Source organism: Medicago sativa, chromosome 6 (genome assembly GCF_051527215.1).
Source record: "Medicago sativa cultivar Bolivia chromosome 6, Bolivia_mono, whole genome shotgun sequence".
In the NCBI taxonomy this organism is placed as follows: domain Eukaryota; kingdom Viridiplantae; phylum Streptophyta; class Magnoliopsida; order Fabales; family Fabaceae; genus Medicago; species Medicago sativa.
The window spans coordinates 25,136,422-25,152,311 of NC_140754.1; the positions used below are offsets into that span (position 1 = coordinate 25,136,422).

The 15,890-nt window shown below is 39.0% G+C and overlaps 1 protein-coding gene and 1 long non-coding RNA gene across 2 annotated transcripts; both read left to right on the forward strand.

The window, feature by feature from the left end:
- The first annotated feature begins 1,529 nt into the window (after positions 1-1,529).
- LOC146914139 (uncharacterized) lies at positions 1,530-3,618 on the forward strand. Its single transcript, XR_015013359.1, has 2 exons — positions 1,530-1,666; positions 3,346-3,618. It is a non-coding gene; the product is annotated as an uncharacterized LOC146914139 (long non-coding RNA).
- Positions 3,619-5,553: 1,935 nt separating this feature from the next.
- LOC146914140 (uncharacterized) lies at positions 5,554-7,974 on the forward strand. The gene has a single exon (XM_085721006.1). It carries the CDS (start codon positions 5,554-5,556, stop codon positions 7,972-7,974), a length of 2,421 nt encoding a protein of 806 aa, XP_085577132.1.
- The last annotated feature ends 7,916 nt before the right edge of the window (positions 7,975-15,890 follow it).

The following is a 15,890-nucleotide window of genomic DNA, read 5'->3' on the forward strand; positions in this document are numbered from 1 at the left end:
TTTATGGTGCGTCCATTGTATGATTTTCTCTTGGGTCCTGGGTCGGACCCGAGTCCAAATGAAGTGGGCCTTGGCCCAGTCTAGAACAATTTCCTCCCAAGCTATAGGCTGAGAAAGTCAGGTTGTAGCTTGATAAAAGTCTTCACAAGGAACTCATTTTCAAGAATGCAAGCTTCCTTGGACTCTGATGACATATCATCTTACATTATTTTTAGCATATTTTTCAGTCATTTTTATTTAGTTTTGATCCAAGTTATAGGAGTTTTAGAACAATTGCATAAAGTTTTTGGGACATTTTGTAATGTTTTCATTTCAAGTGTAATTCTAGTTTTCCAGAAACCAAATAGTTTTAGGGTGTTTTTGATGTAATTCAAGGAAAAATGATGCAAATCGGCAAAGCAAAGCATCTTGTAAAGATTTTGGAAAACAATGAATGAAGATTCAAGAGGCCAAAACATTAAAAGAATGACAAATTCTATTCCAAGTCCCAAGACAACTTATATGGAAGAAGACACCCAAAGGACGAAGAAACAGAAAAATTACGCACGAAAAAAGGCATTTATGCTCCCCCAGGTGTAAGCCATGTGCCCTCGGGTGCACACAAATACACTTGTGCGCCCCATGGTTTTTCCATGAGCCCTCGTGTCCACAAAAGGCACTTGTGCGCCCCTAGTTGTGTTTTGCGCGCCTCGGGGTGTTATATTTCAGGAAATAACTATTTTTCGCTACTTTTTGGTGGGAATAAAAACCCAGTTCTAAGGCCCAAACTTTGCAACTCCTCTCATTCATACTTTCCACTCATAACGAAGCGGTTCAAGAGGAAGGCAAGTGTTATGAGCTTCAAGGGAAGGGCCTCTCCTCTCACTCGAAGTCTCTAGGGTAAGTTTTATTTCTTCTGTAATTTGTCTTTAATTACCATGACTAACTCAACCTTATTGGGTAGGCTTCTAAGACGAACCTCTATTTTATTTGTTCGAACTTTTTAGTTTAAGTCTTTTTATTCAGTTATTATACGAGTCTTGCTTAATTTTATTATGCAAATTTATAATAATTTCACCTGAATTAAGACATAACTGAGATAACGGTAATTAGTGAGGTGACATACATATTGTGTAACAACCCAATTTTTAGGATATTATTTATTTAATTGTTTTACTATTTATTTAATTGTTTGATGTGTTTGAATTGTTGAGCTAATTGGATTTAATTAGAGATAGAGGGATTAAGGGTATTTTGGTAATTTGAGAGTGAATGTCATTTTATTCTTTTTGGTAATTTTGGTAATTTGAGAGTGAATGTCATTTTAGTAATTTGGAAGTGGAGAAATATTTATTGAGGTTAGTAGTAACTTTGTGGAGTTAATAGAATAGAGGTAAATGATAAAAGAGGAGAATTAAGTGATTTAGAATGAGTAGTGTTATTTGTTAGTAAGAATAAAAGTAAGCCCAATAGGAGTAAGTGAACTAAGCTCAATTTGTGAGAGTATATAAGACTAAGAGTAGTCATAACCTTGTGAAATCATTTGTCAATATTACAAATTGGAGGGTAGAGAGAATAAAGAAAGGAAGAGAAGAAGAGCTCAAGGGGATAAAAGAAGAAAAGCTTAAGAGAATCAAAGTAGAGGGGAAGATTGGAACTAGGAAAGCTTAGCTTTTGGAATTATAAGGTATGGGTGTGAGATTTACTCTTCTTAGGAATGATTTTGTATATGGGTAGAATTTTGGTTTTTGTGTTTGTTGTGTTTTCATGAAATATTGATGAATTATGTTAATTTTCATGCTCCATAATAAATTAAATTAATTTTGAATATGAGAAAAGTGTTAGAAACTTGTGGCTGTTTCATGAGAAGGTAGGGTTGATGTTAATAAGTTGACATACTTGAGTTTTTAGCTTAATTTAATAGAATTCATGAAGTTGTTGATGAATGATGTTGAAACTATGTTTAATCATCTTGCTATGATATTGGGTAAGTGAAAGTATTGAAATTGTGTTGATTGATTATGTCTAAGTCATATTTGTTTGTGTTAGGTTGTTATTGTTGAGGTTTTGTTGAATTAAGTTAAAACTATAATTAATTGAAGAATAAGTTGTTTTGTGTTGTTGTGAAAAGAGCTTAAATGGTGTGTTTGAGCCTTGGAAAATGATTTTAAACACTTTGGGTATATTGAGGATCAAAATGGGGATTTTTGGGATGATTTGATGGTGAACCCGAGGCTAAAAATATGTTTTCCAGGCCATTGAATCGATTCAAGAAAGTTTGAATCGTATCAAAATGCATCTGGACAGTTTTGAATCGAGTCGGACATTTTTGAATCGTATCAATGCTTTTCTCTGAATTGCTTGAATCGATTCAAGCAGATGTGAATCAATTCAACCTTAAGTGTAAGCATAAAAGTTGTAGGTATGGATGTTAGCTTTCTTTGGTCTTTGGTTTGACTCTATTCCGACATCTGGAGCTTTAGTTATGATCAAAATGCTACAAGTAGGTCATGATGCGTTCTTCATGAAAATGACTTAGATTGAAGTAGAGTTTTTATCAAGTGAAATGATGTTGTTATGCTTGCACTACTGTTATTATAAACATAGAGATAACATGTTTAAAATGATGATGTTATGCTTGCACTACTGTTATGAAGTAGGGTTTTTACCAAGTGAAATGATGATGTTGTCTAAAATGCTATTTCTTTCTAAATGAAGAGATGTTACTTCCTTGACGTGGTAAATGTTTAATGATGATTATTGATGATTCATGAATATATATAGAGTGATGATGAATAAACTTGATGATGTGATGTTATGATGAATGTTGGTGTGATAAACATGATGGTGTGATATTATGATGATGATGAGTTGTTAATGTGTGGATGTATTGATTTGATAATGCAATAATGTGATGATGGTGTGATATTATATAATGATGAGTTTTTAGTGATATGCATTGTCAAGTTTATACTTGAAGTTCATGCATTCATAAGTGTTTTTGATGGGTGATTAACTCGGTAGTTTATCTCTGAATTATGATTTAAGACGACGCTATTATAAAGATGAGGGATCACTCGATAATAGAACTACAATATCCAAATGGTACCATATGCATGTAGAGTTGTGTCTATAACATTGCATGCGTAAGAGTCGATGTGAGAATCATGTATATGATTTATGTGATTAAATTGAAGATGTGTACATGACTATGTGAATACTCAATGATATTTGTGCACTTGTAATGAAGGTGATGAATTGTGAACATTGTGAATTGATTTGGTGATAAGGTGATGATGTAAATACTCGACTCATCTTGGAATCTATGTGAGAATTGATATGCTTATTTACATGAGAATTATGTAGGTGTGCAGGTTTAGGAGACATGATCGTCGTGAGTACCCAGGGATAGCTTGAGGCTTCCTGTTTTATGCTTTTGCTCTTGGAGTCTAGTTGTAGGCACTGATTAGGACTTTGTCGGGATTTTGTTATTTCATCTGTTGGATTATTTTTGAAAAACTCTGATGTTTTATGATGATGTATTTTGAGATGTTGAGACGATGGTTTATGTTTTTTTACTTTATGAACCTGCTGCGATTATTTTATGATTATGAAAATGAACTATGCATGATTTTGAATTATTGATGGCGTAACACCTTAAACCTTGTATTTATCTATTTATTTATTTATTTGACCTTGAAGACCTAAGATGTTTCAATATCCCAGTATCAATCAATGGTGTTTATCTTGGCGAAGCTTTGTGTGACTTGTGAGCAAGCATCAACTTAATGTCATTAACAAACTTCAAGAAGATCAAAAGGCTGAGAATGAAACCAACCAAAGCAATGATATGTGTAGCTGATGGAACAATGATAGAAGTTGAGGGAGTACTGGAAAATGTGCAAGTACATGTAGAGAAATCCACCTTCCTCACCAATCATAATCATAATTATATGTCCTCGTGAGCTTAACTCAATTGGTATGGACAATGCATAATATATGCAAGGTCCGGAGTTCAAACCCCGGCCACCACCAAAAAAATAATAATCATAATTATATATGAAACACACTCCATCTACTCGCCATTAATGCATGTAGTACCAATCTACTCACCAAGTTTTGTATGTTAGAGTTATATTATTGAACCATACACTCACCAATCTCACAAATATTCCTATCTCCAATCTATACGATATTCAAGAGACCACACCAGTAATAAATGTAAATAATCATCACTAAGGGTTCATAGTTTGATCAAATATTTACCTCAACAACAATAACAACACCACCATAACATAATATAATAAATCTATCATAGATGCATGAGAAGGCACAACAGTAGTAATTGCAATATAATCCTCACCAAACCAATGATTCATATTTTTTACACCAATAGCAACACCATATGATAATGTAATAACCTTATATTCCTCTACATAATAACAACAAATATACTCGCCAATAGATAATAGGATAATCCTAATATCACCAATCCACACTTCCCTGTCATATATCTTTTACTATTGGCCCTTAGTTTTCAGTTTTGGGACCTAAAAAAAGATGAAAAGGAAGAATTTCCAAAAGCTGACAGAGGAGCACGATAGTGTGTCCAAGGAGCACGACCGTGCGTCTGTCGAGAAAGAAAAATGTACGAAAACATCGAGAGATCTGCACGGTTCATGCGTGTCGCGCACACAAAGCCTCGATTCTAACCCCCCAGCACACCCAAAACGCCAAGGAACAGTATTCTAAGGTTATACTAACATATAATACACCAATTTCACTCTGATTATCCATTAACAATTTTTTTGTAAGATTAATTCATCATTAAACATCTGAACAAATATCACACCAATCCAATTTTTCACTTATAACTTATGCACACCAATATTTAACAGCCAACACCAATTATAATCAAATCCACACAACAAAATCTCACAGTAATTGCACAACATCTAAAGGATTCAAGAGAACCTCATTAATGGGGATGAAGATACACAAAAATGGTGAGGGTTAAGAACCATCTTTTCCCCTTTATGAATGTACATCCAAGAATGAATAATTTCCCCCATTACCTCGAATTCACAGAAGGTTGAAGCTTTTACTTGATTCCTTACGTACTGTGTGTTTTTTCTTCTGCCTTTCTATTTTTTTTTAATTCTAAGGAACTAGGGTTATATATTATTATTACTATTTTTCTCCCCTTACTTATCACAATTCATTCCTTACCCCGCCAATTATTTTATTATCCTGCTTTTCACCTCCCAACTTTAATATCTCTTATTTTATTCACCTTCCTATTATTTTAATCAAATAAAATTCTAATAATTCTTACTAAAATTCCACAATTCTTTAACAATGGCCTATTACTTCAATTAAAGCTCCCCATCACCAATGATAAATATTATAAAGTGCTTAGAATTTTATTAAATTAAATAAACAAGAATCGGGTGTTGAGGCAGAGAGCGTGAGAGGGGCGGCGGTCATGGTGATTATCATGGTCGACCGTTCCGGTCTTTTTCACCGGTTGAGAGTTTGTTCAGGGGGGGTAGGGATTCAAGCAGGGTGCCACAAATGGGGGGGGATGGGGGAAATTGGTTTGATGTGAGACCGCGACATCGGAAAGCGTTGCGACAGGACGATCGAGGTCAGGACAGACAGTGGGAGGCATCTTGGTTCGATGGCAGAGGTGATTATGGTTATCGACGGTCTAGGTTTCGTTATGCTACGAGGGAAGGACGGTTCTCAAGGAATAGGTCGAGGGACTCAACTTTGTGGGAGCGCCCTTATACGTCTAGGCCACGAAACCCTAGCAACGTGGCTGATGTTGCTGTTCATCGGCGGGAGGGGAGAGCATTTTCACGTCATCACAGACCTAATCAGATAGGGGACAATCGCGCGGCTGTTGCTGGTCCTAGGAAGCGTTTGACAGACGCAGCAGCAATGGGGAAGGAAGGCGAGGCAGATTCTTCGCGTAAACGGTTTGTCACATTCTATTTTACTAATTTCCCTATGCAAGCTCCTTATTTTATTCTTAGACAAGGTTTTGAGGTATGTGGGATGTTGGAGGAGGTTTTTGTTCCTAACAAACTGAATGTTAACGGCGAGGCATATGGGTTTGTGCGGTTCTCGAATGTCCGTGATGTTGATAAGCTTTTACGAGCTGTGAATGATGTGCACTTTGGTCACTTGCGTGTCAAAGCGTCTTTAGCACGGTTTCATAAGACTAACAAGATGGCATCGGTGGTGGAGCGTGTGGGGAAGGATGCGTTTGCTGATCACAAGACGGCTAAAGTGGAGCAAGCGGCTGGAAATAATAACGAGAGCGACGAGGGAGAGAGACATATGCGCAAGGACATTACGGCTGGGAAGGAGGTTCTGCTGGTGCAAGGGAGCAACGTACCTGTGCTGGAAGAGCTGAGGGAGAGTGACAAAGGGAAGGGCATGGCGAGGAGCAGTTTAAGGATGGAGGAGGAAGGAACTGGCGGTTCAGCAGCAGCAGTGACTGTTGGTCAAAGGCTGCGACAGCAGCAGGCTCATGACTCAAAAGCGGCAGCCCAGCAGCCTAGTAAGTTGGTTAGAACGTACCGGTCGTTAGAGAGTGACTTGCAATGGGCGAGGAATGGTCTGGTCGGCACAGTATCAAATGGGGAGGCGGTACCGGTGATTCAGAGACGCGTGGAGGATGCTGGATTTCGAGATGTGGATATTATTCCATTGGGGGCTGATAAGGTATTCATCCATAGCTTGTCTAGTGTGGACATATTGCACACTGTGGTCGAAGCGAAGCAATTCTTTGATCTTTTATTTTCAAATATTGTGCGATGGGAAAAATCGACAACGGAGTTTCAGCGAGGTGCTTGGATACGTGTGTACGGGGTACCAGTGCATGCTTGGCGTGAAAGTTGTTTTAAGCTTTGTGTTTTGGATTGTGGACGCTATCTTCGCACGGATGAATGCACCTTAAATAGAGAACGATTTGATTATGCTAGGGTGCTGGTTGCGACTTTGTCGTTGGACATTGTAAATGTGACTGACACGATTGTAATTGACGGTGTTCAAGTTGAAGTTAAGATGCGTGAGGAATGGGGTTTCAATCTGAGTGAAGATGCTTGTTTGCTGACGGAAGAAGAGGGATCGAATAGTTCGAATGAGGATGAACATGTTGATTTTCAAAGGGGCTCGGAGGAGGCAAATAATGTAGATACCTTGGTTGATAATATTGTTAAAGATTTGACAGAGGAGGATGGGGACGTTTTGTTAAAAAATATTGATGCTGAAAACCTAGCCCAAGCATACTCAGAACATGTTGCCAAGAGTGGGGCGTCTGTCCGAAGCGAAATTCATGTTAGTGATGGTCATCAAAAATTCCCTCCTGTGCAGTATTTGAATGGACCAGGTGGGGATAATGCGGAGGGTGGCGGTTCGAATGTCAAGAAGCGAAGTGTACGTCAATCTTCGTGCCCTCCGGGAGGCGTTCGGTCTCATTCTTCGGGACCATGGAGCAGGGAGTGGCTACAGGCACAAAATTCAAAAAAGGGTTGGCCATCATCGTCTCCAGCTGATAGGGACGTAGATTTAGGGGAAGGTTGTCGCCGAAAGAAAGTAGGTGGTGTGCTAAATCACACTGTTCACAGTTTAAAAAAGGTGGCTCGTATGCCTGGGAGCGATCGAACAGAGGTGTTGAAAATTCTACGAAAAGAAGAACGTAAACGCCAACGTGAAGTAAGTTTGCAACAAGCGGTGGAGGGGGTTTCACAAGGATCTACAGATGGAAATGCATCATCGTCTTCAGCTAATCCTGGGTGGCAACATTGGGTGGTGCTGCGAGGGAATGATAGAGTGGCGGAGGAAGATGTTAGGGGTATAGGTAGGGACATTGGTTTGGATTTTCCGAGTGATTTTCAGAACAGGTTTGCGGTGTTGAGTGGAACGGGTAAGGAAGTGAAGTCAGGCGTGGATGTGGGAAAGGAAGGGGAGGGAGGAAGTTTGTAGGTGTGTGTGTTGGAGTGTGTGGCGGGTGGGAGAGGGTGATGAAGCTATTTTCTTGGAATATTAGGGGTCTCGGTGGTTTAGAGAAGCGTAGAGAAGTGCGGGTTTTGGTTGGGGAAAAATTGCCTTGGATTGTGTGTCTTCAGGAAACAAAATTGTGTGTTTGTGATTCTTTTATTGTGGAGTCGTTATGGGGTAACTCCTCTTGTAATTTTTCTTTTCGACCCTCGGAAGGTGCGTCGGGGGGGTTGTTGATTTTGTGGGACAGCATGGAGGTGGAAGTTTGGTCTTCTGTCAGCAGGCAACATTTTTTATTGATTCATGGTAAGATTATTAAGTCGAATGAAGAATTTTATTTGTTTAATGTGTATGCTCCATGTGGGCTTCGTGAAAAAGAAGCGTTGTGGGTATCCTTATCTGCGCAGCTTCAGATGCTTCGGGGTAAACCTGTGTGTGTTTGTGGAGATTTTAATGCTGTCCGAAATGTGGAGGAAAGACGTTCAGTTAGGGGTGCAAATGTGTCGTATGATCATGTTGGTTTTAACACCTTTGTGGAAGATAATGTGCTGGTAGATTTACCACTTTTTGGTCGAAATTTTACTTGGTTCAAAGGAGATGGAAGTTCCATGAGTCGAATTGATAGGTTTCTGTTGTCTGAGGAGTGGTGTTTTCAATGGCCTAATTGCGTTCAGACAGCCCTTTTGAGGGGTCTCTCTGACCATTGTCCTCTTGTTCTGTCAGTCGATGAGGAAAATTGGGGACCCCGGCCTAACCGTATGTTGAAGTGTTGGCAAGATGTTCCGGGTTATAAACAGTTTGTGTCTGATAAGTGGAAGATGTTACAGGTGGAGGGTTGGGGAGGTTTTGTTTTACGTGAAAAATTAAAGTTGATAAAAGAGGCGTTGAAGGAGTGGCATGTTACTCATACTAGGAATTTATCTGGGAGAATTAATTCTTTAAAGGAAAGGCAAGCGGTTTTAGATGGGAAAGGGGAGGATGAGGTTCTATCAGAGACTGAAATTGAAGAATTGCATGATATCTCGGTTAATATTCATTCATTATCTAAGGCGAATACTAGTATATTTTGGCAACAATCTCGGCTACAATGGCTGCGTGAAGGGGATGCGAACTCAAAATATTTTCATTCCGTCCTTCAGGGTAGGCGTCGTCGTAACTGTATGCATTCCATTGTTGTTGATGGGGCGGTGGTGGAGGGAGTTCAGCCCATTCGCCAAGCTGTTTTCTCACACTTTTCGAATCACTTTAAGAGAGGTGTGTCTGGTAGGCCAGCGTTGAGTAATCTTTCCTTTAAGACTTTGAGTGTTGCTCAAGTAGGGGGTTTAACTAGACCTTTTTCTGAAGACGAGGTGAAGGCAGCAGTGTGGGATTGTGACAGTTACAAAAGTCCAGGTCCGGACGGGGTCAATTTTGGTTTCGTTAAAGATTTCTGGACGGATATGAAACAGGACATTATGCGGTTTATGGTGGAATTCCATCGGAATGGGAGGTTGTCCAGAGGTATTAACTCAACTTTTATCGCTTTGATTCCTAAAATTGACAATCCGCAAAAATTGAATGATTTTCGACCTATTTCGTTGGTGGGAAGTATTTATAAAATTTTGGCAAAGGTCCTTGCGAATAGATTAAGGGCTGTGGTCGGTTCGGTTATTGCGGAAGAACAGTCAGCTTTTGTGCATAATAGACAAATTTTAGATGGGATTCTGATTGCAAATGAAGTGGTGGATGAGGCATATAGATTAAAAAAGGAATTACTGTTGTTTAAGGTGGATTTTGAAAAAGCGTACGATTCAGTTGACTGGGGGTATTTGGATGCGGTGATGGAAAGGATGCATTTTCCGGTTCTTTGGAGAAAGTGGATTAAGGAATGTATAGGGACGGCATCAGCTTCTGTCTTAGTAAATGGTAGTCCAACTGATGAGTTTCCTTTAGAGAGGGGTCTTCGGCAGGGAGATCCGTTATCCCCTTTTCTTTTCTTGTTGGCGGCAGAAGGGTTGAATATAATCATGAAGTCGGTGGTTGAGAGAAATATTTTTGAAGGGTACAAAGTTGGGGCGTCTTCCTCTATGACTGTTTCTCATCTTCAATTTGCGGATGATACGTTGCTTCTTGGTGTGAAGAGTTGGGCGAATGTCCGGGCTATGCGAGCGGTTTTGATGTTGTTCGAGGCTATGTCCGGTCTGAAAGTTAATTTCAATAAAAGTAGGTTGGTGGGTGTCAATGTCTCTGCTTCTTGGCTGAATGAGGCAGCTTCTATCCTGCGTTGTCGAGTGGGGACAGTGCCGTTTGTGTATTTGGGCCTTCCTATCGGGGGTGACTCGCGTCGATTGATTTTTTGGGAACCTCTTCTGCGTAGCATTAAAACGAGACTGTCTGGTTTCAATAGTCGGTTTTTGTCGTTTGGTGGCCGGTTAGTTCTTCTCAAGTCTGTCTTGACCTCTCTACCTGTCTATGCTCTTTCCTTCTTCAAGGCTCCGTCAGGTATAATTTCTTCCCTTAATTCTATTTTTTCTAAATTTTTTTGGGGGGGATGTGAGGATTTTAGAAAATTATCTTGGGTCAGTTGGACCATTATTTGTTCCCGGAGGGAGTATGGTGGTTTGGGGGTGCGGAGGTTGAGGGAGTTTAATGATGCGTTGTTAGGAAAATGGTGTTGGCGGTTATTGGTAGAGAGGAGTAGTTTATGGTATAGGGTTTTGGTGGCGAGATACGGTGAGGAGGATGGGAGGTTGGAGGTAGGGGGCCGGAGTGGTTCTTCTTGGTGGCGTGAGGTAGCTATTATTAGAGATGGGTTAGCAGGAGTTGGTGGCGGTTGGTTTCAGGAGGGTGTGACACGGCTGGTGGGAGATGGGGCCGATTCTCTTTTTTGGCATGATCCGTGGTTAGGGGGTGTGCCATTCTGTGTGCGCTTTAGGCGCCTTTTTGATCTTGCGGTTGTTAGATCGTGTACGGTTGCGTATATGTTTGCGCAAGGTTGGGAGGCTGGGGGTGAGGGTTGGAATTGGAGGAGGCGGTTGTGGGCGTGGGAGGAGGAAATGCTAGGGGAGTGTATTACTTTACTTTCTAATGTTACTTTGCAGTTTAATGTGAAAGATACTTGGAGATGGGACCTGGATCACTATGCAGGTTATACAGTTCGTAGTGCATATCAGCTTCTCACTTCTCAGGACACCCCTCAGGTGGTAGGAGCGGAGGCTCTTGTTTGGCATAAACATGTTCCGCTAAAAGTCTCTATTTTCGCTTGGAGGTTGTTACAAAATCGGTTGCCTACAAGGATGAACTTGGTGCGTCGCGGTATTATTTCAGATAATGTAGCAGGTTGTTTGTTAGGCTGTGTGGCAAACGAGACCTGTCAGCATTTATTCATTTCATGTGATTTTTATGGCATTCTGTGGCAGCACGTTCGGTCTTGGCTTGGTGTCTCAGGTCCAGACCCTGTTACTGTTTCAGATCATTTCTTGCAGTTTACTCATTCAGCAGGTGGCTTGAGAGCTCGGAGATCTTTCATGCATCTTGTGTGGTTGCTTTGTACGTGGATCATTTGGAATGACCGTAATCAAAGGTTGTTTAATAATTTAGGTAGTTCCATTGATCAGTTATTGGATAAAGTCAAGCGGTATTCGCTATGGTGGCTAAAAGCGAGTAATGTAATGTTTGTTTTTGGTTTTCATTTGTGGTGGTCAAATCCCTTGGTTTGTTTGGGAATTGGCTAATCTCTCTGACTTTGTATATTTGTAATTGTTGGGGGGTCTTCTTGGTACACCTTGTGCTTTGAAGATTCCTTGGTTTGTTAATATATAAGTTTCATTTTTGATTGTTCAAAAAAAACATACACAAAAATAATAATGATTCAATAATTTTCCTATATACACAAAATATCATAAACACCTTACACTACTTGGTATTCAAGAAGTTAAACTTCTATTTTAACTAAGTTGTATATTAAATCACTCTTTTACCACTGAGATTTTAAACCAACTTTAATTTTTATTTTACTTATTGAACTTTACCTTTACTACTGAACCCTAAATGAGAGTTATATTTTTTACACAAACATTTGTTTTGTTTGAAAAGATGTTGAAACTAGCAACACCAAAATCCTTGTAAGTACGATCTTTTATTTCTATAACTTGAGATAGTGCATACTTGCAGTTATATATATTTTTCACACACATCACTAAGTGATAGGTAGTGGTCTTGATGTGTCAACATGGTTGAGAGAACTCTATTATGTTTGCCCTGTAATTTTTACTTAATAAAACACTATAATTTAAAAGCAAACGTCAAAAAAAAAGTTTTTTTTGAAGGAAATTTAAAAGCAAGTTATTGACTTTAAAGGAGACCAACCATACATATACCAAACATAACACAATTATCATAAAAAAATAAAAAAGAAACCCCACAATTGTCCTTTTGCCAATTATCACATTATCTGCTATGTCATTAAACAATATCTCGAATAACATATTATTATAGGTGTGTCTTGCATGAGTCCACTAAAGTTAATTGACTTTAGAGTATCTTTAATAAAATTGAACGGTTTATATTTGTTCTCTAAAACTATAGGTCACAATTAATTATAGTTAAAATGAATTAGTAACATTTTTTTTTCTATAAATTTTTCTCCACATGATGTAATCCACATTGCAGATATATCTCCTAGTTAGAGTTTGAACTTTGATTCAACAAATTGCAAGGGTATAATTCTTACTCACAAATTGCAAGGGTATAATTCTTATTGTGAATCATTGAAAGATTCTAACATAGGAGTAATATTGATTTTATACTTTTAATTAACAATCAATATTTTGCTAGATTTGCGTGGTTATGACTTTTGAAGTACGGTGGGGGCATGATTTAAAACTATATATATATACCCTCAAAAAAAAAAAAAAATTTAAAACTATATAATTTTTGAGGGAAAAACTATATAATAAAAGGCAAGTTGATATGGTTCCATATTTGTCACGTAATGTTGGTGTGTCTATTTTATTGATTTAATAATAAATCAGCATGTGGCTTCTTTTTTTTTTTTTTTTTTTGAGGGAAGCATGTGGCTTCCTGTAATTAGGGGTTGTAATTGTATAGAGTTGGAAGATTGAAATTTTTTGTTATGTTTTTGTTCCTACTTTTGAGCCCATGTTTTGGGGGGAGTTGTTAAAAAAATAAATAAATAAACAAAAAAAATTTAACGTATGCATTGTTCTTTTTTATTTTTATTTTTTGAAGGAAAGAAATCAATTCATTTCATTACTCAAAAGGTGCCAAATACATGACGGTACATCATCATAAATGGTGGGGCTAGGTTCAGATGGGGCTACCCTCGCTAATTCATGAGCGACCCCATTAGCTTGCCTCCTATTAAACTCGACATGAGAGTTTTGAACACTATCCTGAAATAATTGTCTACAGGCAGTAATAATACAACCAAGTTCGCTATCATCATCTACTCCTGTATGAAAAGAATCTACGACCTGCTTTGAATCTAGAACAAAATCAACATTATCAAATTGGAGGTCTGATACCCACTGCAGCGCCGTGTGTAACCCAACTGCTTCTCCTATCGTGACTTCACATAGAGGAGAAAACCAATCAGTTCTCGCAAGCACAAAGTCACCTGCATCATCTCTGATACATATGCCAATACCAACTCGGTTAAGAGAGGAGGAGAATGAGGCATCGATATTACATTTGTACCTTCCTCTCGCTGGTTTTTCCCAACGAATCACTTCTTGCGTGCTTGGCTCATGTTGAGGTGCGGCTGGATTTGTGCCACCTGCTTTTTTGATGAGTTGCGCGGACCTCCAGTCTTCTAGGAGGGTCGTCGCCCTAGTCAAAACTTGAGCATTCGTTTCAACCTTCTGTTGCCATAATTTTAAATTTCGTCTCTTCCAAAGGCTCCACATAATTGTAGCAAAAAGAGCACTTTGAGATTGGTTAAGTGTAGATAGCATAGTGAACACCAACACATCCATGTTATAATTTTGCCGAAGAGCACGATTAATCTTGTCCCAAAGGTTAACCTCACGCCAAATATACATAGCAGTAGGACACTCTAAAAGGACATGAATACTATCTTCATAATTACTATCACAAAGCACACAGTTAATGGGACAAAGAATACCTCTACTACTTAAACGAGCTCTAGTAGGAAAACAACCCCGACAAACTCGCCAAACAAGATTCTTAATCTTTGGGGGAACTTTTAATCTCCAAATAAGTTGCCAACGGCCTGGTACGTGTAAATGAGAATAATCTGCAATTTCAGTAACACAAGTTCTATAGGCACTACGCACCGAATACATACCATTCTTTTCTGCTTTCCAAATAAGTTTATCTTCACTAACCAAAGGTTGTAACAGTGTATTTAGAATCAATTGTGCTGTATTATGATCAAACAAGTTATAGATTAAAGGAGCATTCCATACCTTTTGTTGCTGATCAATAATATCCTTCACTTTAGCATGGGCTATTGGCGCAAATATGGGATTGTCAACTGCAAAAGACAATCCATCTTTAAGCCATGGTGCACCAAATAAAGGGATATTATCACCTGTACCTATGCGCCATCTTGCACCTTTTTTCACAACCATTTTAGCGGTAAAAATGCTTCTCCACACATAACTAGGATTACTTCCCAACCTTGACCCTAAAAAATCACTGTTAGGAAAATACCGAGCTTTAAATAATCTACTTACAAGGCTATCAACATCTGTTTGGAACTTCCACCCCTGTTTTCCAAGCATCGCCACATTAAAGGAAGCAAGGTCCTTAAACCCCATACCACCATGAGTTTTATGAATAGTCAATCTCTCCCAAGATAACCAATGCATACCTTTCCTCATAGAACCCCCATGCCCCCACCAAAAAGCATTTATCATTTTTTCAATCCCATCAATCAATTTGTTAGGGAGGAGATATATACTCATAACATAAGAAGGAATTGATTGGAGTGCCGATTTTATCATTACCTCTCTTCCTGCTTTGGACAAACATTTGCTACTCCAAGTGTTGATTTTGTGCCAAATTCGATCCTTTATAAAACCAAAGGTAGCTTCTTTGCTACGCCCAACCATAGAAGGGAGACCAAGATACTTCCCCGTTCCCATGACAGCTCGAACACCTAAAGTGTTAGTGATGGAATCTTTAAGAGGAGCTTCCACACGAGAACTATAATAAACTTCAGACTTTGGCAAGCTGATGGCCTGACCAGATGCAGCCTCATAAGTCTCTAAAATATTTTTCATCATTTGTGCTTCTCGCTCTTCGGCCCTGAAAAAGAGAAAACAATCATTGGCAAATAAAAGGTGAGAAGTGACAGGTGCATTAGTGTAAATTCTTATGCCGTGTAAGTCTCCTCGTCGTTCAGCTTGTCTAATAAGCGCTGATAAACCTTCTGCACATAAAATAAAGAGATAAGGAGACAAGGGATCGCCTTGTCGCAACCCCCGGCCAGGTATAATTGGTCCCACCATATTATTATTGACAATAACAGAATAGTCCACCGTCTCCACGCACATCAAAATCCAGCGGACCCATTGGTCAGCAAACCCCATCTTCACCATAACACATCCTTCAGATAAAGCCAATCAATGCGGTCATAAGCTTTACTAATGTCAAGCTTAAGAGCAACATATTTATCTTTGACACGCCTACTAACTTTCATATGATGAAAAACTTCAATTGCTATCATAGCATTATCAAGAATTGACCTTCCTGGAACAAAGGCAGATTGGTTAGCCGAAATACATTTGTGAAGGATATGCTTCAACCGATTAGCTAGTACTTTTGCAAGCAATTTATATAAGACATTACATAGCGCATTCGGTCGCCAGTCTTTCATCAACTTTTGTGCTTCCCCTTTTGGAATCAGCGCAATATTAGTGGAGTTAAGAGAAGGC

What these genes read in the sequence shown, in the direction of transcription:
- LOC146914140 (XM_085721006.1), top strand. Translation starts at nt 5,554, where the DNA reads ATGGGGGGGGATGGGGGAAATTGGTTTGATGTGAGACCGCGACATCGG.